This window comes from Oryzias latipes, chromosome 12 (assembly GCF_002234675.1).
Source record: "Oryzias latipes chromosome 12, ASM223467v1".
Classification (NCBI taxonomy): Eukaryota; Metazoa; Chordata; class Actinopteri; order Beloniformes; family Adrianichthyidae; genus Oryzias; species Oryzias latipes.
The window spans coordinates 17,527,705-17,542,885 of NC_019870.2; the positions used below are offsets into that span (position 1 = coordinate 17,527,705).

The following is a 15,181-nucleotide window of genomic DNA, read 5'->3' on the forward strand; positions in this document are numbered from 1 at the left end:
TCTGCATGCTGCCACGTTATCTTGATCTGCTTTAAAGCCCTGACTCCCTCTCAGAAAGGCTGCATAATTACACAGCCGCTCCCACACAGCTCCCCGAGCTGGCCCTCAAAAAGAACACAATCCAGTCAGTTATAGTTTTTAATAGTGTTTTTTTTTACAAAAATACTTTACATTAAAAAAAAACACAGCTTAAAATATACAGTCAACTTGATGTTGTTTCTTACTCCACTTTTGTAAATAGATGAAGGGCATTACTTAAACATGATGCTTAAAAAAATGGAAACGACATAAAAAAACGTTCTAACGTTTAACAAAAATCAATAAAATCAAAGTTTTTTCCTGTGATATGAGAGAAGAGGCAGCAAGGTTTTCATGAAAAGTGATTGTGACAATTGTGGAGGTCAAAATATTCTCATAAAGAACATCCACCATTAGGATGAAAATGTATTAAAATGTAAAAAAACAAATGAAGCAGAAAAAAAGCCGGCTGGATGTAAAACAGTAGGCTTTTAAAACAAATAGAATTTTCCCCTTAAAGGAAGAAATCCTGTAGCTCTGGACATGTTTTGGCCATTTAATAAAATATTTAGAATTTTGGTTTTTAAAGTGTTAAAATAATTGTAAAAAAATACGAAAAACCCCAAACAGTTAAATTTTCATTGGTGCTTTCTTACCATAAAAAAGAGCTGATAATATCCTGAAGCTGTCTCAGTTTTACTTTGAAAAGTTTTCAAAGTGTGGTTTGTTTTCAATGTTGGATTGCTGTAAAACTTTTCAAAATAATCCTCCAAACTGTTCAGTTTGTAAACTACTCAAAAGAAGAATCTTTTTTGGTATATTATACACATATTGAAAAAATAAAATGGAATAAATTGTGGTTTTGTTTAACCTGGTAAATAATTTTGCTTGACATTTTGAAGATGTCTCCTGACAAATGGATAGTTGTGCTGTGGAGCTGCTGCAGCCACGTCTGCGGTAACATTTTCTCACCACATGGATGTAAACTAGATCAGAATAAAATAAAACAGCATTTTTTTGTAACCAAGAAGACAAAAAACGTGTTTCTCTCATATTCTGAACATTTTGCCTGTTATTGTACACAACACGCTGGAGCAGAGTTTGTGTTACTCAAATTCCCAGATTCTCTATAAAATTATTTTTATTGTCATTTCTTTGAAAAATGAAGTTCATTGCAGCGAGTTATGGAAATTATTAAAGTCACCTTTGCATTGAATGAGGAGAGAACAAATCTATTTAGTATAACGTTTAGAATGTGAGAGATTACTAAACTAATCTGTTTATTTCTAACAAGTTAAACTGAGAAAGATAGTTAATTACCCAACTGGGTACTCCTGTATTTTCCGCACTATAAGGGGCACCAAAAAGCCTTCATTATTTTCATATGGATTAATTCTGGTTGTGAAGCAGTTTTTAGTTTTATTGTGAACATGCTAATGCGGCCAAAGTGTGTCGGTGTCAGACTGCGTTTTTTTAGGTTATGAGTTAGCGTAGTCACAGTATTGCTTATTTTAGTCTTATCATTTAGTTTTTTTTTACGAGATGCAAACAGGTACAGGTAGACTCCGCCAATCTGGGGCTCCCTGTAAGATCTCACCCCGTGAGTTCAAAATGATCACAAGAACGGTGAGCAAAAATCCCAGAACCACATGGGGGGACCTAGTAAGTGACCTGCAGAGAGTTGGGACCAAAGAAACAAAGGCTACCATCAGTGACACACTACGCTACCAGGGACTCAAATCCTGCAGTGCCAGGCGTGTCCCCCTGCTAAAACCAGTACATGTGCAGGCCCTTCTAAAGTTTAATATAGAGCATTTGGATGATCCTGAAGAGTATTGGGAGAATGTCCCATGGTCAGATGAAATAAAATATAACTTTTTGGTCTACTCATCGTGTTTGGAGGAGAAAGAATGCTGAGTTGCATCCAAAGAACACCATAATCACTGTGAAGCATGGGGGTGGAAACATCATGCTGTTTTTCAGCAAAAAGACCAGAACGATTGATCCGTGTAAAGGAAAGAATTATTGGGGCCATATATCGTCAGATTTTGAGTGACAGCCTCCTTCCATCAGCATTCTGATCATTGAAGATGAAATGTGGCTGGGCCAGCCAGCATGACAACGATCCCAAACACACAACCCAGGTAATGAAGGAGTGGCTTTGTAAGAAGCTTTTTAAAGCCCCGGACTGACCTAGCTAGTCTCCAGATCTCAACCCAATAGAAAATCTTTGGAGGTCTAGCCCTTGTGCTATCCTATGACCCCACCCTTACATTGACGTGTTCTCCCTACCATGACAAAGGTGGATAAAGGTGGAAAGTTTTCATGTAATCCATGGATACCAGTGAAGATCACAAATCATTCAAAAAAAAACGATCAGGTGTGGTGGGTCTAGATGACCCAAATCCCAATGTTAAAGTGCCTAGGAGAGCACAAGGGCTAGCTAGACTTAATACTTTTTTGCCCCACTGTACTGTGTTTTTTGTCACCATCAAGGTTGGGAGTTAGCGTAGTCACAGTAACGTTTTTTTTTAGTGGTATCAGTCTCCTCTACGAGTTGCAAACCAAATTGGGAGTTACCAATATTGTGAACATGTTAACGTGGCTAACAGGTTGTGTATTACAAATACATTCTAGAGTTAATAAAGTCTGATTGATCGACTAATCTCTGACTCTTCTCGCTCAATACGCCTTATAGTTTGGTGCATCTTATATATGACACAAGTTCATATATATGACAATAGCTCATTAATGCTGCGCCTTAAAATCCGGCGTGCCCTACACTGCGGAAAATGTAGTATGTTTAAAAGTGTGATTCTTTGCTATTTCAATTTAAGTAAATAGGACATAAACAATAAAAGCTTTAGTGCCAAAAAGTTTCTTTTTCTGGCTCACAATGAGTTAAATTAGTGTTAGTGAGGCTTTGCTGCACCCGGAGAACAAAGAAACCCAATGAAGCGCTTTGGGAACGCGCTTCTACTCCATAAAGTCTTAACTTGTGGACGTGTGGCATTTTGATGACTCAATGAAACATTTTTAAAGCATTAAAAGTTGGATGGCGCTCATATAAATGTTGGCGGTGTCCCCAAAAACCGACACCTTTAATAAATAACAGTGAAAAAAGAAAATAAAATCCAAAAGAGTATAATAGTATTAACATTTTCCAGCTGCTGGGGCTCTTAGTCCTGAGTTTCAGCATCATAGCAGATCGGAGCCGAGGCTCCGCAGGAGCGTCCACAGGGGGGGCAGCAGCCACATCGGGCTTGGGGAGGGGCATATAGGCGAGGCGGTGTCGGAGGTGCAGGAGCACACCTCGAACCCATTCTCTGCGTGGTCGGGGTGGCGGTGCACGTTGACCCTGGTCTCGGTGCTTTTGGCCTCTGTGTCCGGAGAGTCCGACTGCATCTCCGTGCAGAACAGCCAGTCCTTTGCGATCAGGCGGGGGGAACCAGCCTCCACCTCCATGTTGCTGCCCGGCACCTGCCAGTACTCCTTCCCCTTGAAGAAATAGGATGAACCTTTCGAGACAGAAGGCAGAGCCATAAGCCTTATTAGTCACAGAGTGCACTAGAATGCGTGTACCTTTATCTGCTGTGCGGAACAGCTGAAACCGGAAAGGTTCTCATTTCATAACTCGGTGATTGCAAAGAGTTTGTGTGCAGCTCTTTCCCACTGTTGCTTCACAAATCCCCTGCCTGTAACATGGTGGATATAATTGGAGATTACACAGCAAAGGCGCATCTCTTTGTGCACTTAAAACAGTTGCCCCCGGATCCCGTCTGAGGGGACACAGAAACAAGACATGAAAACCTGTTTACTGCTACATCTGTAAATGCAGGCTTAAGTAGTCAGGTGTAAACAAAAATAAATAAATAAAAATCTCAGATTTGATTTATTACTGAAAGAGTCTGCAGCAACTTAAAGCTTTATTTATTTCATTTTAACATTTTTTTTTCATCCCTGCAGAGTCAGGTTAAAGCAATTACATTTGTCAGCCATAACACCAGGAAAACAATTTATTACGATGTGACAGTAATTTTGCCGAGACCGTGCAGAAATTAAGGCGCAACTCTGATTCTGCTGAAGCCCGACTAATCACAGCAAAGCTGGTGAAACAAAATGTGTTGTTGGGAGCTTTCTGTTTCTTATTTTTATGTCATTACCAGGGTGGTGGGGTGATAATTCAACTAGGGGGTCTGACAGTTACTCTGTGCTAAATCTTAGGTGAGAGTTATTTCTTTTTAAAGGGCAATAATTTTGTTGTAAGACGGAGCCCAGAGGAAGTTCATTGAGCACCAGAGGTGGGCGTGTACAAATAATTCTTAATTAGTGATTTTAGGGCAGGGGTGTGTAAACTTCTTGCAAAGTGCTGAAAATGTTTGACGGGGTGATGTTGTTTCACCTATTGTAACCCTTGTGCTATCCTGGGCACTTAAACATTGGGAGTTGGGTCATCTAGACCCACTAGACAGTGCTCTGAACCTTTTTTCTTCAATGATTTGTGATCTTCACTGGTGTCCATGGATTACATGAAATATTTCCACCTTTATCCACCTTTGTCATGGTAGGGAGAACACCTCAATGGAAGGGTGGGGTCATCTAAGATAGCACAAGGGTTAATAACACTAAATGCATATGAACTATTTAATGTTCGTATGCATGGGCGTGCAAGGCGGGAATCGAACCTGCATACTGGCATACTTTTTATTTCTTCACATAAAAAACAAATACAATACAGACTAAAAGTTTGGACACACCTTCCCATTCATTTGAATGGTCTGTACTGTATATTTAAATTTGTTTTTCCCAAAATTATTTGTCAGTTTTTCACACTGCTTATTCCCTGCTTGTAGTAGTTAGCGAAGGCAGGGTACACCCTGCACAGGTCACCAGTCTAAGACGGATGCTCTCGAGATGGTCACACATACGTTTTTCAGGAAATTGTTTTTGTGACCGTAGCATTGTTAGTTCATATTTTACTAAAAAAGAAAAATTACCAAATTTCTCTTGTCCCTTGCTGTCAATTTTTCTTTTTTTATATACAGTTGAGATTTTAGAAATGGGCAAGAAAGCGCCACACGACAGTGTTGCCACATGCTTACAACGGCTTAAAACAAAATTTAGCCAATCACAATCAAGCAATTGTTCAGTTTATAGAATGTGCACACTAATTATTTTGTGATAGAAGCCTGCAGGCTGGTGAAAATTTTGATGTGGGCTTTTTTGACCCATTGGCCGGACTTTGTACAGGCCTGTTTTAGAATGAGTACTTGAATACTTCAAGGCAGTAAGTACATCTCAAATATCCTTGCATGCATTGCTTTTGTAACATTTAAAGAATACGCACAGAGCAGTAAAGCTGTTTTGTGTGTCATCCAGAACAGACTGAATTAATGCCTAATGGGCATTTGGGCCTTCATAACTGCACTGTGTCACTTCATTATTACTGATATCCCTGCCACTGTGCCGCTTCTTTCTCTACAGGGCACTTAAGATAATTAGAGTCACTGAAATACCAAATGGCCTTTGGCAGCACGCATCTCTGATGGAGGCGCCACCTTGTTGCTAGACAGCTTCATATGTGACGATGTAAATGTTTCTCTGCACTCCTGCAAAGAAGCAAAAGCACTTTCTGATCTGATTATACTGAGTGAAAACACTGTATTCACCTGGGCAAAAAAAAGAGTGAATGAAGCCTACTTGACATTGAATGACGTTTCCACTGAGTTTAAGTGTTTTCATGGTTAGAAAACTATTGATTTCCCTGAAGTTTTTGATGATTTTTGTAGGTGTCTGTCTTATTCAAGGCTACTCATCTCCATCCTAGTCCTCTCCTACATTAACTTGTGATGAGGACAAAGATGCAGAGAGAGATGTAAACACTAGATAATATCAGCTTATTATTAAGTAGGAAGCCAAGAGAAACAGGAGAGGCGTGAATTTACTCTCACTAATGACTCAGGCGCTTCAAGGCCTGCAACACTGTTGTTGTTGAGTGGATGGTGTTTCATCTACTTTAATTTATCCCCTCCATGCTCTGGCCTTGGTATGTAATGGAAAAAAAAAAGCGTCACATAACATCTCAAAGCAAAGGAAATATAAAAGTCCTCACTTTCAGGAGGATTTGATAAACTGTGTAATGTTTGGATGGGATCAGGATGACCAGATTTGGATGTTCAGCAGCTAAAGAACCGTTTTCTGTGCACAATCTCAAAAAGAAACCTAACTCCCATCAGGTCTGACTGAAGCGAGAAATCTACCATCTACCAAAATAAAAAATGACCATGTCCTGCTTCTGCCTGTCCCAAGCCCGGTAAATGCAGTGGCAGTGTCAGGATGAGCAATCAACTGGCCATTCTGCAGTTGACATTCAGAATGACCAATCGTCCATCCTCTGCCAGGCGGAGGACTACTCTGGCCTGCAGGAGTTTTTATTTCATCCATGTGCCTCCTTGTTTGCAAACGAGATGGCGCTCATAACGCGCCCCTCCAGCCCTGCCCACAGGTCCGGGGGCCACTGTTTGCTCAGCTGTGTTTTACAGGGCTGGGTATTACCAATAGTTTCCAGAATCAATACGATTCAATTCACAATTTTTCTATTCTTTCTATTCACTCGATCTGATTTGATTCAACTTTGATTCACCCGATTTACACATTTGGGCTATGTCTGAATTCCCACCCTGATCCTTAACTACTAAAAAAACTATATAGTGCCGGACTATGTAGTGCCCTGGATTTTAAAAGCTATTCGGATATGATAATAGTGTGGTTTTATGCATTTTTGGGGCTTGGTGGGAAATGACACCCCAAAGTCTCAGCACGCCCAGATTTGCCCCCCCTGATATTCTATCTGCACCCCACAGTGGGGCTGCCTAAATCCAGGCTGGTAATTACCCATTAAATATTACTTTTCTAACACTGAACTTTGTTATAGACAGAGACCATGTTTCATATACCAGTTCCGCCTGTGGATTTTTAAAAAGCCTTTATTTAAGTAGTTGAGACAGATTCAGAGCATGTTCTTATCAACAAATGTGCCCTGGCAAAAGGCAAGGCGTTTTGAATAAAAGAGAGGAAAAAAGTACAAAAGGATAGAGAATTTAAAATCTTCTTTCATTCAGCTTTAAAACAACTTCAAACCTTTAAATTAATCACTCGTAAATGTTCACAGATTTTTTCTAAATGTATATTGCCTCTGTAATTCCCACACCCACTCCCTCGCCCTCCTTCAAATTCTCTATTGTTGGAGAATGAAGAAATGAAGCCCACAGTTTTTTTTCTTCTACTCAGAATGTCAGAGTGCTTTCATGTTCAAGTCCTAAGTCTGGGTAAAAATGCGGAAGGTTGTGTCAGGAAGGGCATCCAACACAAAACTTTAGCTGAATCAAATACGTGAATCACAAACTGAACCTCTGTACCTAATTGGTCATGGCTTGGATTGCTCATTTTTATGACGCGAGACGTGCAAAGTTGTGGCAACGGCAGAGGATTAAAACTGATGAGTCGCACATTGAAGTCAGGGGAAAGAGTAGTATAAATGAGGTTGAGGTTAGAAGTGAGCATTTGTGAGCATCTCAATGCTTTCTTGCCAAGAAAGGGTCTCTTGCATCACAGATGTAATATTTACAATGTGGATGCTTCAGCAAATGTACAGAAAAGGTCAGAAGGAGCCGCATTGTGTCTTTGTAGATCTAGAGAAAGTCTATAACAGGAGACAGAGAAAGGAGCTGTGGTTTGGAGGTGGAAGACAGGACACAGGTGAGTTGTGCTGTAGGTGTTACAGAGGAGATGGAGGTGGGACTGCATCATGGAATTAGCTTCAGTTCCTTCTTGGTTTTTTTTTTTTTTTCCTTTTTTTTAACTTGTCCTGTCCAACAGCTGGGCAGACAGATGAGAGCTGACGGCCTCTTGTGTTGGACATATTTTACTTTAACAAGAGGGGTTATTAATCTTCAGACAAACCAAAGGTATGTCTGAATAAACCCCTTTTGTAATTGAGGCCAAACTTTATTAATTTCAATCATGTCTGAAAATCTTTGGTGTTGGACCGGACGGAAAAGGAAAGAGGGGAAGAAGAGAGAGGGACGTTAGAGAGAGGGGGGGGGGGGGGGTGATAATAGGAGGGGAAGGGGGATAAGACCATGAAGCAGCATAAAGCAACAAGTTTACTGGTTGTTAATCATTATGGTAAGGTTCAAATGTAGGGAAAAAAAAAAAAAAAAGGGGGCGGAGCCTGTCCACACACACACTCAAATGTTATAAACACACCTGCTAGCTGCAAAAATGTCCACCTGTCGACATGTACACAAAACAGATAGTGTTCACACGCATACTTATGCCTTAAAACCAACTAGTGTGAAATATTTCAGTCATTCAGTCATGCAAACTGTTAGTGCAAAGGTGAGCTAACACCAGTGCTCAGGTGAGTGTTTATGTTCTTCTAAAATGGATGGTGGAACGTGAAAAGAAGGAGGGAGAGTGCCCAGCCATCCCCACCCCAAGACCCCCACCGCAGCAGCAGCGGCAGCCGGAATCCCCCCAACGCCACACGGGAACCGGCAGGGAACAACCGCCGCCCGGGTGACCAAGCCCGCCACCCAGGCCAGGGCCAGCAGGACCGCCGCAAGGCCCCCAGAGACAGAGGCCAGGGACGCACGGAGGGAAAGAGAGCGCCGCCCCAGCCCAAGCAGGAGAGCAGCCCCCCCGCCGCGCCGGGAGAACCCAACGCAGGGCCCCACCGGAGAAGGACGCTCACAGCCCCAAACGAGCACCCCACCACCACCCAGGAGTTCCGGGCATCCCCCCGCCCCAACCCCAGGTACGAGCCAGGACCCCCCAAGGGAGACCCGCTCCGCACTCCAGGCAGCCACCCGCCCGGCCCACGGTTGGTCCAGGGAGGAGCGAGGCAGGGGCCCGCCGCCCCCGCCCAGGAGGGGGGAACCCCGGGGAAAAAAGGGGGCCCATAAGGGGTGTTGTAAATATGGCCCGACCAGGCTCGGCCACAGTTGGAAATTTGGCGGGGCCCAGCACTTAGGAGCAAGGACCAGAACCCACCCCCCAGGGACCAGACACCCCCGGCTCAGATGTAATGTGAACCCCCCCACCGCGCGGAGAGAGCACCGCCGGGCCCAGGAAGCCGGCACCCCGGGGACACGGCCACCGCTGCAAAGGGGCCCGTACCCCCCACCAGGGAAGAGGCAGGGGACAGACGGACCCAGGTCCCACCTTCCTTGCAAAATGTGTGTGCGTGTATGTGTGTTTGAAAGTGTGTGTGTGTGCATGTGTGTGTGTTTATGTTGGGATGTATATATTGAGGGGGGAGGGGTGTGTGTACTAAGGGGGGTGCGGTTAAAATTGGCGGGTAGGGCACTAAGGGGACATCTCCTGATTACTCACAGTGACGTCCCCTCACCCTCCCCACCAAGGGGCCCTAAATGTCTAAGGTGCGGTTAAAATTGGCGGGTAGGGTGCTAGGAGGACATCCGCTGCTTGCTGGCAGTGATGTCCAAGCACCCCCCCTACCAAGGGCCCTACATGTCTAAGGTGCAAATAAAACCGAAAGAGGGGGGGCCCACTCCATACGGCAACCACAGGAGGGGGGCCACTGCCTAGTAAACCCCCCCCCCCAAGGCTCATCGCAGGCTAAGCCCCCCACCCCCTTACCCTATTATGAGGTTATATGAGGAAGGGGGTAAGTTGGGGACAGATGATAGACTGTCCCCCGGTGGTCAAACAGCTGTCCCCCGCCCCCCCCCCCCCCCCCCAGCAAGGGGGCCAGGCCCACCCAGCCCCGGGGCCCCACCCCCGGAGGCGCAGAGACCCCAGGCCCAGCACCACCACCCCCACACAGAGAGAGAGGAGCCAGAAAGCGCCGGCCCCCCCCGGAGCAAGCCCAGGCCCCCACCCCCAAACGCTGGCCCTAGAAGAGCTCTAGAAGAGCTCCCCCGAGCAGCGCCCCCCGCCAACCCCCCCCAGCACAGGCAAAGGGACCACCCCCCCAGCCAAGCCAGACCACCACCCCACCCCCCCACCACGCACCCCCACACCCAAGCCCAGAGGACCACGCAGCGCCCCAGGCCGCCCCACCCAGGCGCCGGACCCGACCCCCCGACCAACGGAGCCCCCACCACCCCCGGCCAGGCACCGGAGGCCCCGACCCCCACCCCGGCCCACGGCATAAGGGCAAGGAGCAGCGACGACCATGCCCCCCCCACCCCCTAAGTCACGGAGTTAGCTAAGGGAGACCAGAGAGACCGAATTCTTTCAAAGTTACTTGAACTTTGGGCTGACATTTTTTCCAAGCTGATATGATCAAGCAGCAGATTTCTGTGTTGACTTATATTTATATTTTTTTTGCTTTTCCAATTTATTAAAATAGTTTTTTTAGCAATGCAAAGAGTTATGAAAATGATAGAGCCTAATCCTCCTTCTACATCGATGGCACTCATGTCACCAAGCACACAAAGTGACGGTGAAGCTGTGATTGAAACCTTAAGCCAGACTGATAGATCGGCACATACCTGCTGCCAGAGAGCCTGGACAGGCGTGCAGAACCATAGTGCATGCATGTAATTGTCGGGTAGATTACTGTCACAGTGCTGACAAATGTCTGAGTTACTGAGACCCATCTTGAACATCCTCTGTCCAGTGTAGTAAATTCTGTGAAGAGTTTTGAAATGGATTAGCTGCAGATTTGGACTTTTTGTCATTTTAAAGGTGTTTAGACAAAGTTCTGACCAAAAACTTTCATCTGTGCTGATGCTCAAATCCGCATCCCATTTTGTTGTCGGAAGTGAAATATTGTTATCTAAATTACATAAAGTTTGTATATTTTGGAGAGAGTTTTATTCATTGGGAAATTGATCAGAGTGGTAACTACATCTGGTAGCTTTAAATCGTTGTCTCTGTATTTAAACTTTTTAGTAATAATTGATTTAAGTTGCTGATATTCCAAGAAGTTATATATTCCATGTTTGTCTTGAAGTTCCTGGGGAGTTATGAATCTTCTATCAATAATTATGTGCTCTAGTTGTTTTATGCCCCCTGCTTGCCAAGCTGGGAAGTGGATAATTTTTTTGTTTATGAGGATGTCTGGGTTGTTCCAGATGGGTGTCATTTTGCACGGTTGAATTGATGATTTTGATATTTTGAGAAATTCCCACCAGGCTGTTAAAGTGGCATTTATATTAATACTTTTGAAACAATCCTGTTTTTTAACTATTTGACTAATAAATGGAAGATCTTACAGGTTGATCTTTCCACATAACGCCTGTTCCAAGTCTAACCATGAGTTGGTTTCTGGATTATTTTTTAACCATTTTAAGATGTATTGTAATCTATTTGCAAGAAAGTAATTGTGGAAGTTAGGTAATTCTAATCCTCCACAGCTTTTTGCAGATTTTAAAGTTTTTAGACTAATTCTTGCAGGTTTATTGTTCCATAGAAAGCTTGATATGGATGAGTCTAATGTTTTGAACCATTTTAATGGCGGTTGTGTGGGAATCATTGAGAAGAGATAATTAACTTTGGGTAAGATTTTCATTTTAACCGTGGCTACCTTGCCCATAAGGGACAAAGGCAGGTTGGTCCAGCGTGTTAGATCGTCCTGTATGTTTTTCAGTAATGGGGTGTAGTTTAGCTGCACCAGTTCTGATATTTTGGGGGAAAAATAAATACCTAGATATTTTATATTGCCTGATTTAACTGGTATTGTGAGTCCTTGCTCCGCATTACTGTTCAGTGGTAATAAAACAGATTTATTCCAATTAATGGAATAGTCTGATATAGAAGAGAATTCATTAATGATTGTTGCCGTTTCATTTACAGAATGTATATTACTTAAAAACAGTAATATGTCATCTGCATAGAGACTAATTTTATGATGGCTGTGTTTGGTTTTAATTCCTTTAATACTCTCATTCTGTCTTATTGCTGCAGCTAGAGGCTCGATAAATATTGCAAAAAGAGAGGGGGAGAGTGGGCAACCCTGTCTAGTTCCTCTTCCAAGAAAAAATCTGTTGGAAGTCTGTTTATTAGTTCTAACTGATGCATTGGGGTTGTGATATAATATTTTGATCCAATTGATGAATGATTCTCCAAACCCAAACTTATGGAGGGCAGCAATGAGGAACTTCCAATTTACTCTATCAAAGGCTTTTTCAGCATCCAGTGATAGTATAGTCATTTCCTGGTTTTTGATGGTGGCAAAGTCTATTATGTTAACGAGTCTGCGGACATTGTCATCCGAGTGTCTGCCTTTGATGAATCCAGTTTGATCAAAGTCAATTATGTGAGGAGTGACTTTTTCTATTCTCTGTGCTAGTGCTTTGCAGATAATTTTTACATCTGCATTAATTAGAGAAATGGGGCGATAGCTTGAAGGACTCGTGGGGTCTTTGTCTGGTTTTAGAAGAAGGATAATGTTGGCAGTGTTCATGTTAGGTGGTAGAGATTGGCTTTCATTGATAAATTTTACCGTTTTATAAAACGTTGGTGCCAGTTGTTCCCAGAATTCCTTATAAAACTCTGCAGGAAAGCCGTCAGGCCCTGGTGCTTTACCATTAGGCATAAGTAACAGAGCTTCATGAAGCTCAGACAACGAGAGCGGAGAGTCTAAATTTGTGATTTGATCTTCGTTTAACTTGGGCAGGTTTATATTGTTGAGAAATGAGTTGATGCTTTGTTCTGATGGATTGATCTGTGGAGTGTATAAGTTTTGATAAAAGTCTTTAAACGCATTATTAATTTTTACCGGGTCATGGGTGACATTCCCTGTTAGGTCCATAATCGAAGTGATTGTTGATTTTTCTTTATTAATTTTAGTTCCTTCTTGTTTCTATGGTGATGCACAGACTGACAGATTAGGTTGGACAGAAATATTTATGGATCATAATGTTTGCAGATGACATTGTAATATATGGTGGGAGGAGGGAGCAGGTGGAGGAACATTCAGAGAGGTAGAGGTCAACTAAATGAGAGGTACTCAAGTGGTTTCAGGGAGCAGAGGTGAAGAAGATGGAGGACTTCAAGTCAACAGTCTATACCAATGGATAGTGTGGTAAAGAGGTAAAGAGGTGAGAGCTACCAGGTTGGAAGGAAGGTTTCAGGTGTGATGTGTGACAAATAAGGTGTCAGCAAGAATAAAAAGGAAAGGTGTAGAAGATTGGGGGAGCACCAATGGTGCATTGGTTAGCGCTTGTGCCTCACTGTCATACACGCCTGTTCAGGGTGTATCCCGCCTTCGCCAAACTGGGTTGAGTCAGAGAGCCCCTGTGACCCCAAAAGGGATTCAGTGGGTTCTATGGATAGATGGTGTAGAAGACTGTGGCAAAAACAGCCATGTTGTCGGTTTAGATTAAAAAAAAAGTCCAAGAGGAAAACCAAAGAGGATGTTCATGGATGAAGCTAAAGAGGACCTGGGGGTGGTTGGTGTGTAGAGGAGAGGATGAGACGGATGGATGGATTTGGACACCCCTAAAGGGTGCAGCTGTGAAATGTTAGAAGGTGGTGCAAAGATTTCAGAACAGCTAGTCCTGAGTTTTAAAACTCCTTCCTTTAGATGCTGTACATGAGTCACAGGTTATGCAAATGTCAGAAAAACATTTTAATCAGTGCTTACTTTCTGTGTCCAAACATTCAAATGAGCTCTGCTTGGAAAGATTCAGAGATCTTAATTTTAGTAAAAGGCTGTACACAAACACAGAAGTGCATTGGCTTTAAGAAATAACAGCATAAAAAGTAACATAAAACTGTGGGCTGGACTGAAAATGATCAATAATACATTTTCTGCAAAGACTTCTTGCTTTCTTAGTTAATGTGAAGTTCTGTTTGATCACACAAAAACATGAAACAAGCATCATGATTGACTGTAATAACCTTCCTTTACACTGAAACATCACTAAATATCACTGCACGTCGACAACTGTTTAATGCTTTTTGAAACGTGGGATTCTGGGTAAAACAAAAAATCTTTTAACCATTTTACACCGCAGATTTGGCTCCAGTGTTGACATTTTTTTGTAACTCTTTAACCGCTTACGCAATTAGCGCAATTCCAGGGGATTCTAATGGCAGCTTTGAGCTGATATGCAACACTTTACGGAAGTGAAGTGTTTACGCAATCAACGTAAATCAGCAGATTCTGTCATGGAGGAGAGTGGCTTTGGGCTGCAACATTTGTGCATTGTATTTGTGCAAAGTCAATAAGAAAAGCCCCTTCTAAGCGTCAGAATCAGTTGATTTGAGTTGATCGTGAAAATGGTTGAAGAGTTACGGAATAAAACATCCTCTCAGATTATACTGAAAAATACATTAAAAAAGGATTCCAATTCATATTGAGTTTTTTTTAAGCAAGGCTGTCTTCAATGCAATCACCTGTTTTGTTGTTTTTTCTACTGATGTCATACTTTCACATACTCTTGATTTTGCACTGCAGTCATGTTTCAGTCCTATAATTACAGGCCACTAGTAAAAGTGTGTGCCGTACACATTTTACCTTAAAAGTAGGGCTTTTTAGACAATACTGATGAGTATTAAAGCTAATTGCCCTCTCTTTTTACCCCTTTTCTCACCATGGCAACATAATGAAAGCATCTGGGTCTCACGGAATGATCCAAAAGAACATTACAGGCGGGTGGGACGAATGAGCCGAGATTTACAGAGGCACAAAAAAACCAAACCAATCAATAAATAATAAATGCTATTTATGCATAAATATTGAGCAAACAGATGTGATCAGGTGATATTTTGCATTTATCTTTGATCATTTAAAATTTTTTTTTTTACTAAACTTGATAAGACATACAATTTGTGCTACAACTGTGTTTTTTGCTTGTTTTGTTTTTAGTTTTGTTTAGAAATCATTATATTTAAATCAATTGAGCTGTTTGCCATGCCATGTCACAATGAAAAGCATTTAAAAAGATCGTCAGAATTAACAGCTATGATTTGTGTTAGCCAAAGCTCCTTTCTGTATCTTGTTATCAGCTTTCTCTAGATCTACAAAGACGCATATTAGCTCCTTTTGACCTTTTCTAACCCCTTACTGCTAGAGAAAGCATCTTTTCCCTATAATTTTGTTCTACATTTAATAGCAGTGGAGTTGTGGCTGATAATATTCATTTTTTTTGTAGAATTTTCTTTCTTCAAAGCAACTCGTCAGAGC

At 42.5% G+C, this 15,181-nt stretch overlaps 1 protein-coding gene across 1 annotated transcript in view; it reads right to left on the minus strand.

The window, feature by feature from the left end:
* Positions 1–2,467: 2,467 nt before the first annotated feature.
* LOC105355263 (matrix metalloproteinase-17) overlaps positions 2,468–15,181 on the minus strand; it is a 119,862-nt gene continuing 107,148 nt past the window's right edge. The window contains exon 10 of the mRNA XM_023960393.1: positions 2,468–3,536. Coding sequence (XP_023816161.1) covers positions 3,217–3,536 — 320 coding nt within the window. The 3' untranslated portion in view covers positions 2,468–3,216. The remainder of the gene's footprint in view (positions 3,537–15,181) is intronic.